At 39.9% G+C, this 14306-nt stretch overlaps 1 protein-coding gene across 3 annotated transcripts in view; it reads left to right on the top strand.

The window, feature by feature from the left end:
- The window catches only part of bcr (BCR activator of RhoGEF and GTPase), a 76003-nt gene that overhangs the window by 38978 nt on the left and 22719 nt on the right, over positions 1–14306 (top strand). The window contains exons 1-4 of one of the 3 annotated variants that reach the window (XM_077498254.1): positions 4485–4512; positions 4640–4786; positions 8155–8339; positions 13353–13457. In XM_077498254.1, the coding sequence (XP_077354380.1) occupies positions 4488–4512; positions 4640–4786; positions 8155–8339; positions 13353–13457 (462 nt within the window). In that variant the 5' untranslated portion in view covers positions 4485–4487. Of the gene's footprint in view, positions 1–4484; positions 4513–4639; positions 4787–8154; positions 8340–12959; positions 13041–13352; positions 13458–14306 lie in introns of those variants that run through there. The other 2 variants (XM_077498253.1, XM_077498256.1) reach the window with 2 other exon arrangements.

Here is a 14306-nt window from a genome sequence, read left to right as displayed (position 1 = left end):
AAATTAAATAATGCCACATTGCTAACACGGCAAAATGTTGTATGTTGTTGCTGAGCCCACCCCTCCACAAAAAAAGAAGAAAGTCAGCCGCCCCTGGCAAACTTTCAAAGTACCTCATGTTGCTTATGGTCGGTAAGCCCCCCACCCCACCCACTCCCTCAGCATGATCAAAGATAAAGTAAATGTGGAAACATGCAATTAGCGTCTCAATCCGATCCATCCATTCTATTTTTACCCAGCGCATTTAAAACCCACACGAGTTGAGGAGGTTTTGCGCACAGCCGTGGAGATTGAAGTGCCAGCTTTCAGTGTGTTGCCAAATTAATGAGACTGCACGCCACCCTCGCAGCATCACACTCCGCCGCCACGGTGCTCATGATACATTAAAGAGGGAGGCCCTCAAAATCTATCACACGCCACCGTCTCAATGCAGACTGGATCAACTCAAACAAAGTGTGAGAAAGGCATGCTGATGCAACAGGGAGCGGAGGGTTGGTAGACGAAGAAAGAAGAGGAAAGATAAAGAAACAAATGTAATAGAAGGAGCAGAGTTTCATTTGTTTACTTTTTATTAGGTGTCAGCATTACGCAAAAAGAGCAACTATTAACCAATTTGTACAAAACTTCTTGGGGGTAGATGGACCAAAGAATCTACATTAATTAGTGCTGCAGAACTGTAAATTTGAAATTCCAATTAGGTGCCCTGGAAAAACAAAAACAAAAAAGAGCACTTATAAATAAATGCGGATTCCGAAGTGCAGTACTTGTTGACCCAGACGGTCATTATTATATTTGTAGAGTATCATATCCGCATTTTGGTAAATCTCATAATGGGTTGAGTTAGGGTTTGCTGCAATGTTAGGCATTAATGGTAGAGGTTTTGGTTTGAGATGAGGTCATGATGGTTGTATTAGGTGGGTTAAGGTTAGGGTTTAGTAGGGTTTGAGTTTGCGTTACATTTGGATTCGAGCTTTGAGTTATGGATGGCAAGGTTGTCGTGGGTTGTTAGGCTTCAGGTTGTTGTTGTGATGTGAGACCAGGTCAAGACCAATAGCAGAGCAACGTGAGACTCAATCAAGAAGTAGACCATGTTAAGTCTTGCATAATAACTCTCAGAGAAATATAAAACAGAACTGCCAGTAAAACAACAGAATTAACCTCATTCCATACATTCAAACTCACTAGTAACTAAAAACGTGGTATGAATGAGCAGTTGCTAAGCTACCAAAACCGCGGTCTGAAGAGTCAAGGTGCCATAACTTATAAAGCTGTCACTGCAGTTTTTTTCTGATTGAGTTCAAATACAATTGATTCAGAAATAAGACTGACAGCCTAAAAATTGTCTTGAAAGATTGATCCAAGCACTACAACACCACCAGAAAATAAATACGAGCTAGCTCCGTTTGTACAATTCGGCCTAGCCATAAGTCAGACAGTCTTTCTTTCTTGTAATCACCTTTGTGACAACATGAATACTAGAAGACATGATTTAAGGCCAATCGTCTCTCTCTGTAGACTGAAACCAGCGTCTTCTATATTTCACTAGCTTTGCCAGTAGAAAGTGTGGACTAATGATGTGTGTTCCATAGTTGAGATGGTAATTTAGCATGGTGTATTATTAATCAGAGTCTCTGCAGCAATTTGAACGCTCTCATAATAATGCCTCAGGCTCCTGCGTAATGACTCTTTTTCCTACTGACTTTAGCGGTTGACAGTGAAGACACGACAGACACTTACGGAATCAAAGGTTTGTCTGGAAGTATGTGTGTGTGTGAATTTCCACTGAGACAAGACAGCGTTCTCTTCGAAAGCGATCAAAGGAAGCTGAAAGCAGGAACGGGAGCCAACCCGAGCGATGTGACGAGGATGTAAAATACTGTCCAGGGAAGTTGACAGGATGTGTGCATGCTGTTGTGTGTTTGTGTAGTCGGACTCACAACCCTTACGTCAGTCACAATTGTGTAATTATTCTCATGAGTTTTTACTGTGTGATATAGTTAAATCTTTCTTTCTTTTTATCTATCCTAAACACTTTAGCCCGCCTTCTCTTGCAGGTTTCATTACCTCTGCCAAGGAGGTTATGTTTTCACTGATGTGGATTTGTTTGTATGAAATACTCTTGATCTTCTGAACCTCTGTTTTTTCATCACTAAAGTGCAGGTATTCACTTTGTGTGACCCCTAATGAGGAAAATAAAAAAGCATTTATCAAATTAACAGCCATTGATGCCTGCACACAAACAGGGGGTTTGCACCAGAATCACTGCACTCAAGTTCATTTAATTTCTTGACGGATGTCGCCCCCCAGTCACGATCCATCCTAGACTTTGCTTTCATTGCCATAGATTTTCACTTTCACTTTCACAACCAACCCCATTGCTTGGTGCTAAATTGTCTTTAAATTGGATACTTAAGGGATAAAAGAACCTACTGTCACTCCTCGCTCACACACGGTATATGCACTGTATGTGCACCCAATTTGAAGGCGCAGGGATGGAAATTATGTACTGCCTTATTTTGGCTGATAATTGCAGGATTGTATAATGAAAACCGGGTTGCATCTTTGTTTTCATTTTACATCCAGGATCCAAGCTTCATCTGTTTAATAAGATGAATCCTTTTGACATTATGTACATGTATCAGCTTTCGAGGGAGGAGGGAGGTAGCCTCTATCAACTCGGGGCTAATTATTGTGGAGTATGGTAACTTGTACAGGTCTATCAACTGTTTTTTGTGTGGTCATTTGAGTATGTGTGTAGGTGTGCAAATATAACTCCCTTTTAGAGACTAGTATTGTATTGGGCAGGCTAATACTGACCAGAGGTGTTTCTATAGTAGCACTGTACCACTAAGGTTGGGTGAGTGCATTAATATGAGTGCTTATGTGCGTGTGAGGGGTTGCGCTATATTAGCAGTGTTAGGATGACAGGTTTCCTCCCAGAGTCCAATAAAGGTGACGGTGCCTAGAACAGATTTATGGCAGCCATGTTGAGTGCCTGAGGGCGTGGGTGATGGAGGAACCCCGTTGAGAGTCCCCCCCGCCCGCAACTCCCCGCGTCTTTCAATTTCTCTCAAGCTTCATTTTCTCCATCTTCTCTTTGTTAATAATCATTTTCTCACTGATGAGACTTGCGAATTAGCAGCGGCGCCGGCTTGTGTCGTCTCCTTCTGCCATCTTTCTGTTTACTTCCACCTCTTTTTTTTTTTTTTCCCTCCCTCCAGGCGACGGTTATCTTCTATTGTGCGAAGGTCACAGCTCTCTTAATCTCAGTTGAACTCAGACAAGCCTTTAAATTGACGGTTATCTCATTTATCGCTTTACACTAATGCACTTTTGTGAGTATGTATATAACTATTTTGGCCGAGAGACAACTCCGACAGATTGTGGCGCAACCAAAGTAAAAAAAGAAACAACAACATTAATATATAATTTTAAAAAAACATGATCTTTTTCAAGCTTTATCTTAATCTTAATGAAGATAGTATACTATACTGAGAATTAAACTGCTGTCATCATATGAATAATCACAGCTAGCTAGTACCTCCAACTCAAATTCTTTGTGACCAGGTATTAATGGTATCATTGAGACAATTAATCTTATTCAAACAGCACCATATTATACATAACATAAATTTTAAATACAAATTTTCCCTTGTTTAAACTAGTTGTGTTTTCTGAAGTAACAGACAGCTGCTTTAGCTTGGCATGATACAGAGTAAAAGCTGCTAGCTTTACTTCCGAATGGACAAATTTTTTGATTCAATACAACAAATAACACCAGTTACACTAGGTACTTGACTTGACTGTAGGTTTATAAATATGTTTTTAGCAAAGTAACAGTATTTTCTATTAGTTAAGGGAATGGCCAGAATTAGCAGGCTAGCCGCAGATAGCCTGCTAGATGGCTAATGCTAGACTAATCATTAGCTTGCTATGACTAGCTGTGGTTACAGCTCGAAATGTTGAGTACAGATAGACTATGCATTACTGAGGAATCTGGTTACTACACTTGTTAAACCCATGGTATAAAATGCAAATTTTGCCCGTTCATGATTTAGATGTGTTGCTCAGTTTTTTTAAACTCGGACCCTTGGCATGAGTACAGAAAGAAAGTAGCTAACTCACTAATCATCAGATTGGTTTGTTCCAACAAAGAACAGTTGGGTAAGTTTATAAATTGTTCCATAACAAGATTGGATTCATTTTTATTTTCATTTCATTTGTATTTATTTATTTATTTTTTGTTATTTTAAGGGGAAAACATGTTTATATGGTTAATGCTAGGATAACCATTAGCTAGCACCAACCAGCTGTAGCTACTATGTAAGTTAGGAACAGATAGGGGGGATAGAGGGGAAAAAATATTACCATGACAGTCATACTCCACCTATTCCCAGTGTGATTGTTGTTTTCCACCTGCAGCAGGAAAAAAAAAAGGCCTGTTCCCACTCCCCAAGGCTTTTCACCATATAAACATTGTACAAGGAATGTGGGTGTGTATGGACATCACAGGTACCCTGTTTTTATTTTTGTGCTTCAACGCACAATTTGTCTAGTACCTCTAGGAAGAAATCAATGCCTTGGCGGTCTTTCATGCAATCTCTGTTGGGAATCTGTGTGTGTTTTCCTTGCTCTCTAGGCTGTTCTGTTGCATCTGTAGAGGGGGACGCTCTTCGGAAGACGTGGGAGGAGGGGAATGTAAGGAAGATAATGTGCTGTGAGGAGCATGAGGATGCCAGCTGTATATGCCGCAACATCAGTGGATACTCGGGCGGTTTCATAGCAAGTAAAACAACACAATGGATCAAATCAAAGTGGCTATAGTGAGATATATTGTATATGCATCGATGCTTAAACATGTAGACATGCAGCGTTAGAGATGAATGGTTGACTCAAGGCGGTGTTTGAGGAAGCTTTAGGGCAAAATGAGGTCAGATGTGGACAGACTGAAGCCTAGTGTTTGCCTGGGGAAGGTCAGTTACTCTGTCATTAGAAATTCCAGTTTACACTCATATTTTTGGCACCCGCAGTAATATATTGCAGGTATAAAACAGATGTACTCAAAAGAACAAAGTCATCTGGCAAGGCTGAACATTAAGATAAATTACTCCCTCTAAGCTTTGGGTTTAGTACTACAGCAGGAAACAGCTAAGTGGCGTTATTAAAACTAAAATAAATAAATAAATAAAAATAATTATGTGTTCTCATAGTGCATACCTGTATTTTGTCAAGTAGTTTTATCATATTTTTGTATCTGTCAATACAATAGCAAATTAATTGACCTTAATTTGTTTACATAAAGAAAATGGGTGGTGTTGTCACTTGTCAAAGACAAAAAATCCGTAGTTGTTTAGCTTTCTCCCGTTTCCCTGGAGAGGCATGTAAATATTCCTGCACTCTTATTTAGTCAACACCGCCATGATTCATTTGTCACTATTTCTTTCCATATTTAATTGACACTTGGGCTTTATTATTGTGGTTTAAGCTCTCATTCTGTGCTGCTTTAAAACCAAGAGGTGGTCACTAGCTGAAAAAAGAAAATGTTGTGTGGATGCTCTGTTTTTGGCTTGCAGGCACTAAAAGGCATTCCACTCACAAACACGCACACAACCTCAATGTGTCCCGTGAGTACATTTTTCCAAAGCTAGGTGGATGGAATATGAAGTTGTACTGCTATTTTGGAGAAACTGTAATGGGCTGATATTTCCAGACCCACATTCATGTTTTATAAATTCCACTAGTTAGTTCTAAAACCGCAATTTCAGTTTAAATAATGTGTTATTTTCTGAGTCGTGAGAAGTACTGCTAGCACTGTTGTGCATATAGTTTATATAAACATTAAACAACAATAGAATGAGCAATTAATAAGTGTCTGCTTGGTTTGGTTCGGTTTGACTTTACGGTTAGAGGCTAACCGCACACAGCCTCTATGTTGGTCCTGCATGGCAGACCTAGTGGGCAGCCGCCACCCACAGCCAGTCGCGTTTTGGACCAAACAGTGGGTGGGCTGAAGGTCACGTGTCCCCTGGACACACACGCATTGTTTTTGTGTCTCTTTTGGGTACCCAACATTAAGGAGGCGGAGTCATTCTTTCACCGAACTCTGTGTTGGCGGCTCTATCCTTGCATCCTATGACTCTGTGTTCTTAAATAATACACTTTGGGGATGTTTTGAAGTAAAAACGGACATAAATTCTGTTGTTTTGGCCCTTTGTTTGTTAGGTGTAAACTTTTGAAAACGTACAGGACCTTTGTTCAACTTTTGTGTTAGCAGTTCTCAGAAGACTACATGTTTTCTTTGGGCATTACAGTCCTCATAGTCAAACAGAAATACTAGTACTTGAACTTTATTTTGTGCTTCCTCCACTCAGTGTCTTATATGCATGGTTCACTGTTTGAACGGGTATTGTTTTGACAACATTGTCCCATGTATGTAAATCTTGCAACAACTTACAAAAACACATGGGAATTTTTACCAGGAGCTGTAATGTTCAAGACGCTAAACATTTCTTCCAACTACAAAAAGTTTTTTTTTACTGCTATTTATTAATGCAAAGAGTACTTAGACTCATAAAACATGAATGCGAAAACAGAATGTGTGAGGCATGTGGCAATGAGGCGAATCCTAAAATCTTTGAAGATCAAGTAATTTTCAGTTGTACGCTGGGTTCTTTTCTTGGTGTACCAAGGTTCAGACATTTGAGCTTTTGAGGCCACAAATGGTGCACAATGAACTAGTTAGCACAATGGTGTGTTTTTTGTTTATTTAATTATTATGACGTAGAAATGTTTTTCATACTTACAGTGCTACTACTGTATGGGTTTTCAACTCTGCATAGATGATAGACTACATTTTGTTCTGACTTATGTACAAATAAACTGAGGATTGTCAAGAAGGAATTGTCTGTTCGCCTTGATTTTATCAGTGAAGAGTAAATCTTAACAGTTACCTTGGTTCCAATCCAATTTTGGATTTCCTTAGCTTGTTGAAGGTCTGCGCTCTACTTAGTTCTCACTCTTATCTGCGTAGTGTTTATGTGATTAGTCAGCGCATGGGCGGCCAGTCCAGCTTTTGTGAGAAGTGATGCTTTGTTGAAAGTAGAGTAGTGGGAGGCGGTGAGCAAAATATCGTCGGTGACTCTCTCAAGGATGCTTGAAGTCTTCCCCTCAGTTGTTACACACCACATTCCCAGAACTGCTGACTCTCGGCTCCTGGAGTTTGGAACTGTTTAAACACGCCAAAAACCTTTCTTTTTTTTTTATTTGCGTGGAGGCACACCAAGCCACAGCATTAAGTCCAGCGAGGATAGTTGTGACAGAGTAAAGGGTGTAGCGGTTGTAGTTTGTTCTGCTTCCAGCTCAATTATCTTTGTTTTTCTTGCCAATTTTTCTTTGTACTGTCTGAATGCTTATTTTCATGCAGAAAAAACAGTGGCACTCACGAAGGAGTTTATAGAGGCAGGCTTTCCTCAAGAAACAGAGCTCACTCAAGGTTGACATGAACTTGAACTATCTTGACCCACCTTGCAGTGGGAAGTACTGCTCACAAAGGCTCTCAAGGCTTTACATGTTCATATGGAAACAACTCGAAGCTGTCTGTCGCCAAGGCTGACCTGTTTCTGTTTGTCCTTCCATATGTTAAGCCCGTATCCCACTGAAGGGTGAACGTTTGCGACGCTGTTGAATGATGATTTCACGTCACAGTTTGTCAGGTTTCTCTCAAGGTCGCAACATTTCCTAAACGTTCTTTAAACAGTCTTAATAGTTCCCTTAACAGCCTTAATTGTCCTCTAAACAGTCTTAATGGTTCTCTCAACAGTTGTTTGTAATGTTTTTTTGTTTTTTTTCTTGTGGCAAGGAAATTTTTAACCCCTTGCCACAAGAAAAAACAAAAGTCTAGGCGAACGTAAAACGAACCTAGACAGGAGCGCGCATTTGTTACCTTTCACCCTTCAGCGGAATACAGGCTTTGGCCATTGTCAAAAAGAGCAAAAAATGTCTGACAAAAGTATTTATTATGTATTGTAGTTTTTGTGAAATCCTACAAACGTACCAACAAACAAACCGGAACTCTTGCCTCATATTTTACAGCTTTATTATTTACATTTACCTTTCATATGGTAACCAAGGTGTGTTGTTTGTGTCCAATGACAGATGGCCATTACACCGGAACTCCGCCGTCTTACGGCTACGACGCGGACCGCGCAGAAGAGCAGCGCAGGCACCACGACATCCTGCCGTACATTGACGATTCGCCTTCTTCCTCCCCTCATTTGAGCTCCAAGAGCCGAAGTAGTCGAGACACCCTCTCCTCGGGCTCGCTGGAGTCCTCCAAGTCGGTAAGTGTAATACTTCCTGTTTCTCTGTTTTATTAAGTCAGACTCATTGACTCGAACCTCAATATTTCAGTTAGTTTATTAGTTTGCCTTTATGGAATTGCCTGGTTCTTGATACAGTTTTTGATTATGATGTATGGTATGGGGGCCATTTTACACGGTTTGCTGTCACACCTTTTGTTTTTTGCCATGTGAAATTGTTACCATACCAGAGGGGAAAGTCCAAGTTTAATAACCCATCAACTGATCAGGACCAGTTCAAATGGATTTTTGACGTCTATAGCCGTCAATGGCACTGAATGAGTTATGAAAGTGCCCTGGAATAATCAGATTAACAAGCTAAACCCTCCAACCGTTTAACTGTACAGTTTAATGTTGGCTTCCTCTTAAATTATGATAATTGTCAGCACTTTGACCTCAATACATGGAGGAAGTAGGCTAATCTATTTTTACAGGAATCCATTCTCATCAAAAAGCTATAAATTGACAAGGAATCGAATCTGCCATTTGGGAGGATTGCTGTCTGACTTGAGCCTCAGGAGCTGTCACGTGCAGATGGTAGTCATTCCTTCTCAGAGGCGGGCTCAGTCAATGAGCAAATTTACGGCTGTCTCTGTTTCATATCCAAGAGAGAAAACCATCTATAATATTTGATGAAAAGGTTGCTAAGGAAATGTATCTTAATGCTAGATCCGTATACATTGCAAAATATGAAAGCACTTACTATTTATCATAGGAAAATTTATTTGTCTCTCGTATGACTTTGGAGTTTGATTTAATCATTCACAAATGAGCATCAGCTTTCTTTAAGATGGAGGGGTGTCATGGGAGATTGGAATAGGCTAATAGCGCATCTCTCCAGCGTGCCCTTGGAAGAAGTAATCGCATCAGTGGTCATGAAGCAATATCAGTGACGCCACCCCACTGTCAGCTTCTGCTCGCTGTGAGGCGGCAAGCTTGATTGATGTCTCGCTGCTGCCAATAAATGATGAGTCTCAGTGCAGTCCACCTTTGACCTGTCGTGTTTTCTAACGTGTGTGTGTATAAACATGCAGTGAGTAGAGATTTTGTAGGGGATTTAACCTACATAGTTATACAAGTATGCATCAGATGGAATCCCCACTGTAGCCTGACACTCTTTCAGCCGGTGTCATGAGAGTGGAGTTAGCATATCCTTGATTTGCCCTTGTACAGTCGCCACCCACGCCTCCACCAGTATGCTTCTCCAACTGAGTCAGAGCATGCAAGCTGTGATTGGCTCGTTGAGTTGAGACTTTATGATGTCATTGTGATGAGTCATCACCTGATCTGAAATAGTACTCATGTAATTTGTAACTGTGGCTCCCCTTCTCGCCATAATCTGACTGAGAGAAAGGCAATGGTCAGATGGACTATATGCTCTCGGTTGTGTTTTTATTCAGTTAGAATTAAAAAGTGTGCCTGATCATGATGATGCCAGGTATCATTTGAACCTTGAAACCGTGCAATATTCCTACTTTACGAAAGCCGGACATTCAGAAATAGAAGCCAGTTTAAAATTAATGAATTAATGTGACGGACGAATTCCCTTCAGTGCACTCTTCTGTTTATTCAAGCAGCTAGTCAGCTAGTCAACTAGTCAGTACAACCCCTACTGCCAAGTTGCATTGCAGTTGGCATCCTAATTAGCTCCTTAACAGCATTAACAACATCCACTGTAAAATATGTCGTGCATATGAAATTATATAAGCAGAAGTAATGTCACGTTGAGGAAAATATCACCACAACAGCTGGCTCTGTGACGGCTCCATTACAGAGCACACACGCCAAGAGATGGGAAGCAATCTCGTTAGGGATTTCACCAAGCACGGGTTGTCAGAAGAGGGATGCTAAACAGCTTAGACTACGAGAAATAGAAATTTTGAACGGTTAATAAAGTGCATAACGGGGCATGGATTGCAATTTGAGTGTTTATCGGAGCTGACGTTCTCCTGCACTCTGCGGGAAACGGAGGCAGAGGTTGGGAATAATGTTATTACAATCGATGCTGGTCAGTTTCCAAATGCGCCTCCTGAGGTGCAGCTGCTGTGCACAGCATATTTTAATACATTATATATGGTGAAAGATACCAATTGATTCTTTTTTTTCTTTTTTTAATATTTGCAATTAGATAGGAGAGTATTTGTATTCTTTCTATTACTGTGTATGTCACTAAATTACGGTATATTCTTTTTCACTTTCACTTGGTTGTATAGTCCCTTAGCTAAGCTATTAGCCAAGATGTAACCATAAGATTGTCTAGATCTCAAAGCTCAAAATGAAAACTTGCAAAAATAGTGCAAACAAACATACGTATAAAATTGCTGATATTTAATATACTATGCATTGTTTCTCTGGTTGACAAATTCATTTACGCATGTTCTCTGTAGAGACTTATTAATTGACCTGTCAATTTGTTGTTTAATAGTTACTCTCAGCTGTAACGCGGCTCCAGCCAGACTTCTGTAAAAGTATCACCTAAAGCACTTTTTTTTTTCTAGTGTTTCTCTAGTCTGCATTTCACAACAGCTTAGCGGTTAGCATGGCTTTTCTATCTTCTCCTGTTATCTTTTCTTACTGGGTCTGTCACATGATTAGCTACTCCTCGTCCTTCTCGAGATAACTTGTCAGGAGTGGAGCTTATTCACCACCATAGAAGCGAGGATTAGTAACTTAGAGGAGTGGATAACGTTTGGCCGTGCCAGCTAGCAAGCCGCAGCTCATAGCTGGTGCGGAGTAAGTTAGGTTAAGCGCCTAGAATTCCCCCCAGTAGTTCCAGGCAGCGACTCCAAAAAGCGATTGTTCGGTAGAGTCCAAAAATGTCTTGTAGGGCCAAATTAATTCCATCTACCGCATATACCTTGCACTCCTAATGGGTTCGCGTGTGAAAACATTGACACACAAACCTAAATATAGCCCAATAATGTGCTCTATTATACCAATATGATAAAGAAAACACAGTGTGAAGTCAGAGATAAGACTCATTAGCGTTGAGGTCAATGAATAAAAGATGATATGTCTGGAAACGTGGGTATATCGTCGTCGGTGTCTGTCTCTCTGGCCTCCTTCTTTGTTATCACTCTTACTTGAGGTTGGATATTCCCTCCTTGCGCTTAGTCCGGATCTTCTCAATGATTCCAGTTGACTCTTGTGTTCTTTTTCCGGCTGTTGCAGTTCTGTTGAGGTAATCTCATATATTGCTCTAGCTGACTAGCTTAGCAACTTACATTCATTTTTCGCAAAGAGTTACAGGGTTTCCATTGCTGCCTATGCTGGTTCTGTGCTTGCCAGAATTTTATTTAATACTTTTAAAAACAATCACACATTATTGTTATGTTATGTATGCAAATTCAACATCCTTTCCGTGTTACTTGCCTCAGAGTGTTTATACATTATTGCCAATTAGTGCTTTTCTTGAAGGATTGTTGCATATAGTGTAGTACCATAATATATTTACCCTTCACTTAAGGAAAGAATAACAAAGAGAGTGGGGTCAAGAATGACCATATGAAGCCATCAAAGCTAATGTAAACTGAGAAAGAGTGGAGGAAAATGCAGATGTTTCAATTAATTTATACTCTGCATTAGCGGTTCTTGAACTTTTTGTACCGAACACCACCCAAAAAAAAAAAAAAATGCTTCTGTGTCCAAGAACCATTATAATAAACAGCCCGTATCTCACTGAGCGGCGAAAGCTATGTATGTATGTAATGAGTGTTTTTTTTTTTGTTTTTTTTTTTTGTTTTTTTTTTTTGTCAGGGTTCGTTCAAGGTTACAAATAAGTTCGCCAGATGTTCATTATTGAAGACTTCTGAACTTCCCTCCGTGACACTAAACAACGTTCATTCACCATTCCACAACCCAGACAACTACAATTGAGTTCCATATGCGCCAAACCACTATTGGTTAATTCAAATTATATGCTGATGGCAAGCAGGCAACAGGTGGAAGAATGTGTCACTAACAAACATTTTCAGAAATAGACTACAGAAGATTTACCTAGTTGTTTAATTTCCCATGGGTGTGAACTGTGGAGAGCCAAATATTTTTAAATAAGCAAATAAAAAGTGCATCCATCCATCCATTTTCTTAACCGCTTACTCCTCACAAAGAAGAAAGTTATTCAAGATTGAATTGAAAAAAGTTTTTACTAGTATTAAAATTATTCCAGAAGTTAATCTCCGAAACAAAAAAAAAGCAGTTGCCATTCTATGTATTACAAACATTGTGTTTTTGCCCATATTGTTGAGAAGAAAAACCAGAACATTGCTATAGCCACATCATCTTGACCTTTTTCCCCCCCGAATACATACACCTTATGTGATGGATATGTAAGCAAATATCAGCAATGTCACTGTGTAACTTCTGGTGTGTTTCAAAATGTATGCACCCCCGATAGATGGAGAGAGATTTTGAGCTGTAACTCTTGTCGCCTCTGTTCACAATGCAAACAGTAAATCCCGGAGGTGGATTTACAAGTTCAGTTGTCAGTTCTCTTTCTACATTTGTGTACCGTCTGTCTGTTCCGTCCCAACTATTCTTTTGTGCGTGTGCGTGTGTGCTACTCTCTTTCATTCTCTTTCATCCTCTCTCTTTCGTCTTTCCTCTTCTCGCAGCCTAAAGGACAGGATGCACCAAACTGAGTTGTCTGTGTGTCTATGCTCGTTCTCATTCAGTCCCACACAGGTATTTATACACCAACCTTACTCCACAGGGACATCCTGCCTGTTTGACTTATTTCAAAGTTCACGGCAAAGCAAGGCAGCCTGAGGAATCTCGCTATCTTGTCTGTCTGTTTTCTTTCATGATCGTTCTCCTCAGCGAGCTTTGACTGGCCCTACGGTGGGGGGAGTCAGGATGAGGGATTTCTAGAAGACGTGTAGACCTTCTGATTATGTCTAGCTGCTATTTATTGAACAGTGTTAAATCCCAGATGTTTTGTCAAGAAAAAAAAACAAAACCTAAGGCATGCATTTGAATGTGTTGTGTTTGTTGCAGACTGAATGTGACCTGGAGAAAGGTTTGGAAATGAGGAAGTGGGTCCTGTCTGGGATTTTGGCCAGTGAAGAAACATACCTCAGTCACCTGGAGGCACTGCTACTGGTAAGAGCGCAAACACACACACGCACTTCTCATTTCCTCTATTTAGCTATCTCTGGTAGATCAGTTACTCATCTAGTCTGCTGTAGTCTGGAGTTATTTTAAAACTAATTCTAACCCATTTTCATGAAAAAAGGTTGCAATTGAAAACCTTGTAAAAGATGCGTAATGGTTGCCGCTTGTCCCAAACTAGCCGACTTTTGGCATGAGTATTATATAACTGTGTAGACATTAGACACCCACATTCACACACAATTTAGAGTCTTCAATGAACCTGACATGCGGTTTTTGTAAGGAAGCCCACACAATCACGAAAAGACCATGCAAACTCAAACTCAATTTGAACCCAGACTGTTGAACTATGAGGCAGACTTGCTCACCAAATCCTGCACTGTGCTGCTCATGATACAAACCAGTGACAACTTGCTAGCAGTTTCAAGCAAGGTCTCCCTGCCCTCAAGTTTCTGTTTTAGGTATGAGAGGTCTCTGGTGGTAATGATAGTAAGGCTCTATAGTCTAAATCAGGGCTCTCCAACCTGTAGAGCCCTGCAAAAAAAATTGTAGAAATTAATGTTTTGTTTTGTTTTTTTGTTTTTTGTTTTTTACATATATTTACATAGACATAAAATGTTTTTAGTGAATTAATTATTTATATAAAAAGGAATAATGAAATATTCAAAAAATGTCAAAATTTGTAATTCGTCAGTAAGAGAGATGAAAGGTATACGAAAACATTTTAAAAATAACCTAAAAATATACAAAAAGTGACACTATACTGTCAACAAAAAAAAAGCAGAGGGAAAGCAGAAAATTACCAAAAATGTCAATGAAATTGCCAAAAATGTGAGGGAA

Source organism: Festucalex cinctus, chromosome 15 (assembly GCF_051991245.1).
Source record: "Festucalex cinctus isolate MCC-2025b chromosome 15, RoL_Fcin_1.0, whole genome shotgun sequence".
In the NCBI taxonomy this organism is placed as follows: Eukaryota; Metazoa; Chordata; class Actinopteri; order Syngnathiformes; family Syngnathidae; genus Festucalex; species Festucalex cinctus.
This window is presented reverse-complemented; position numbering and strand designations above follow the sequence as displayed.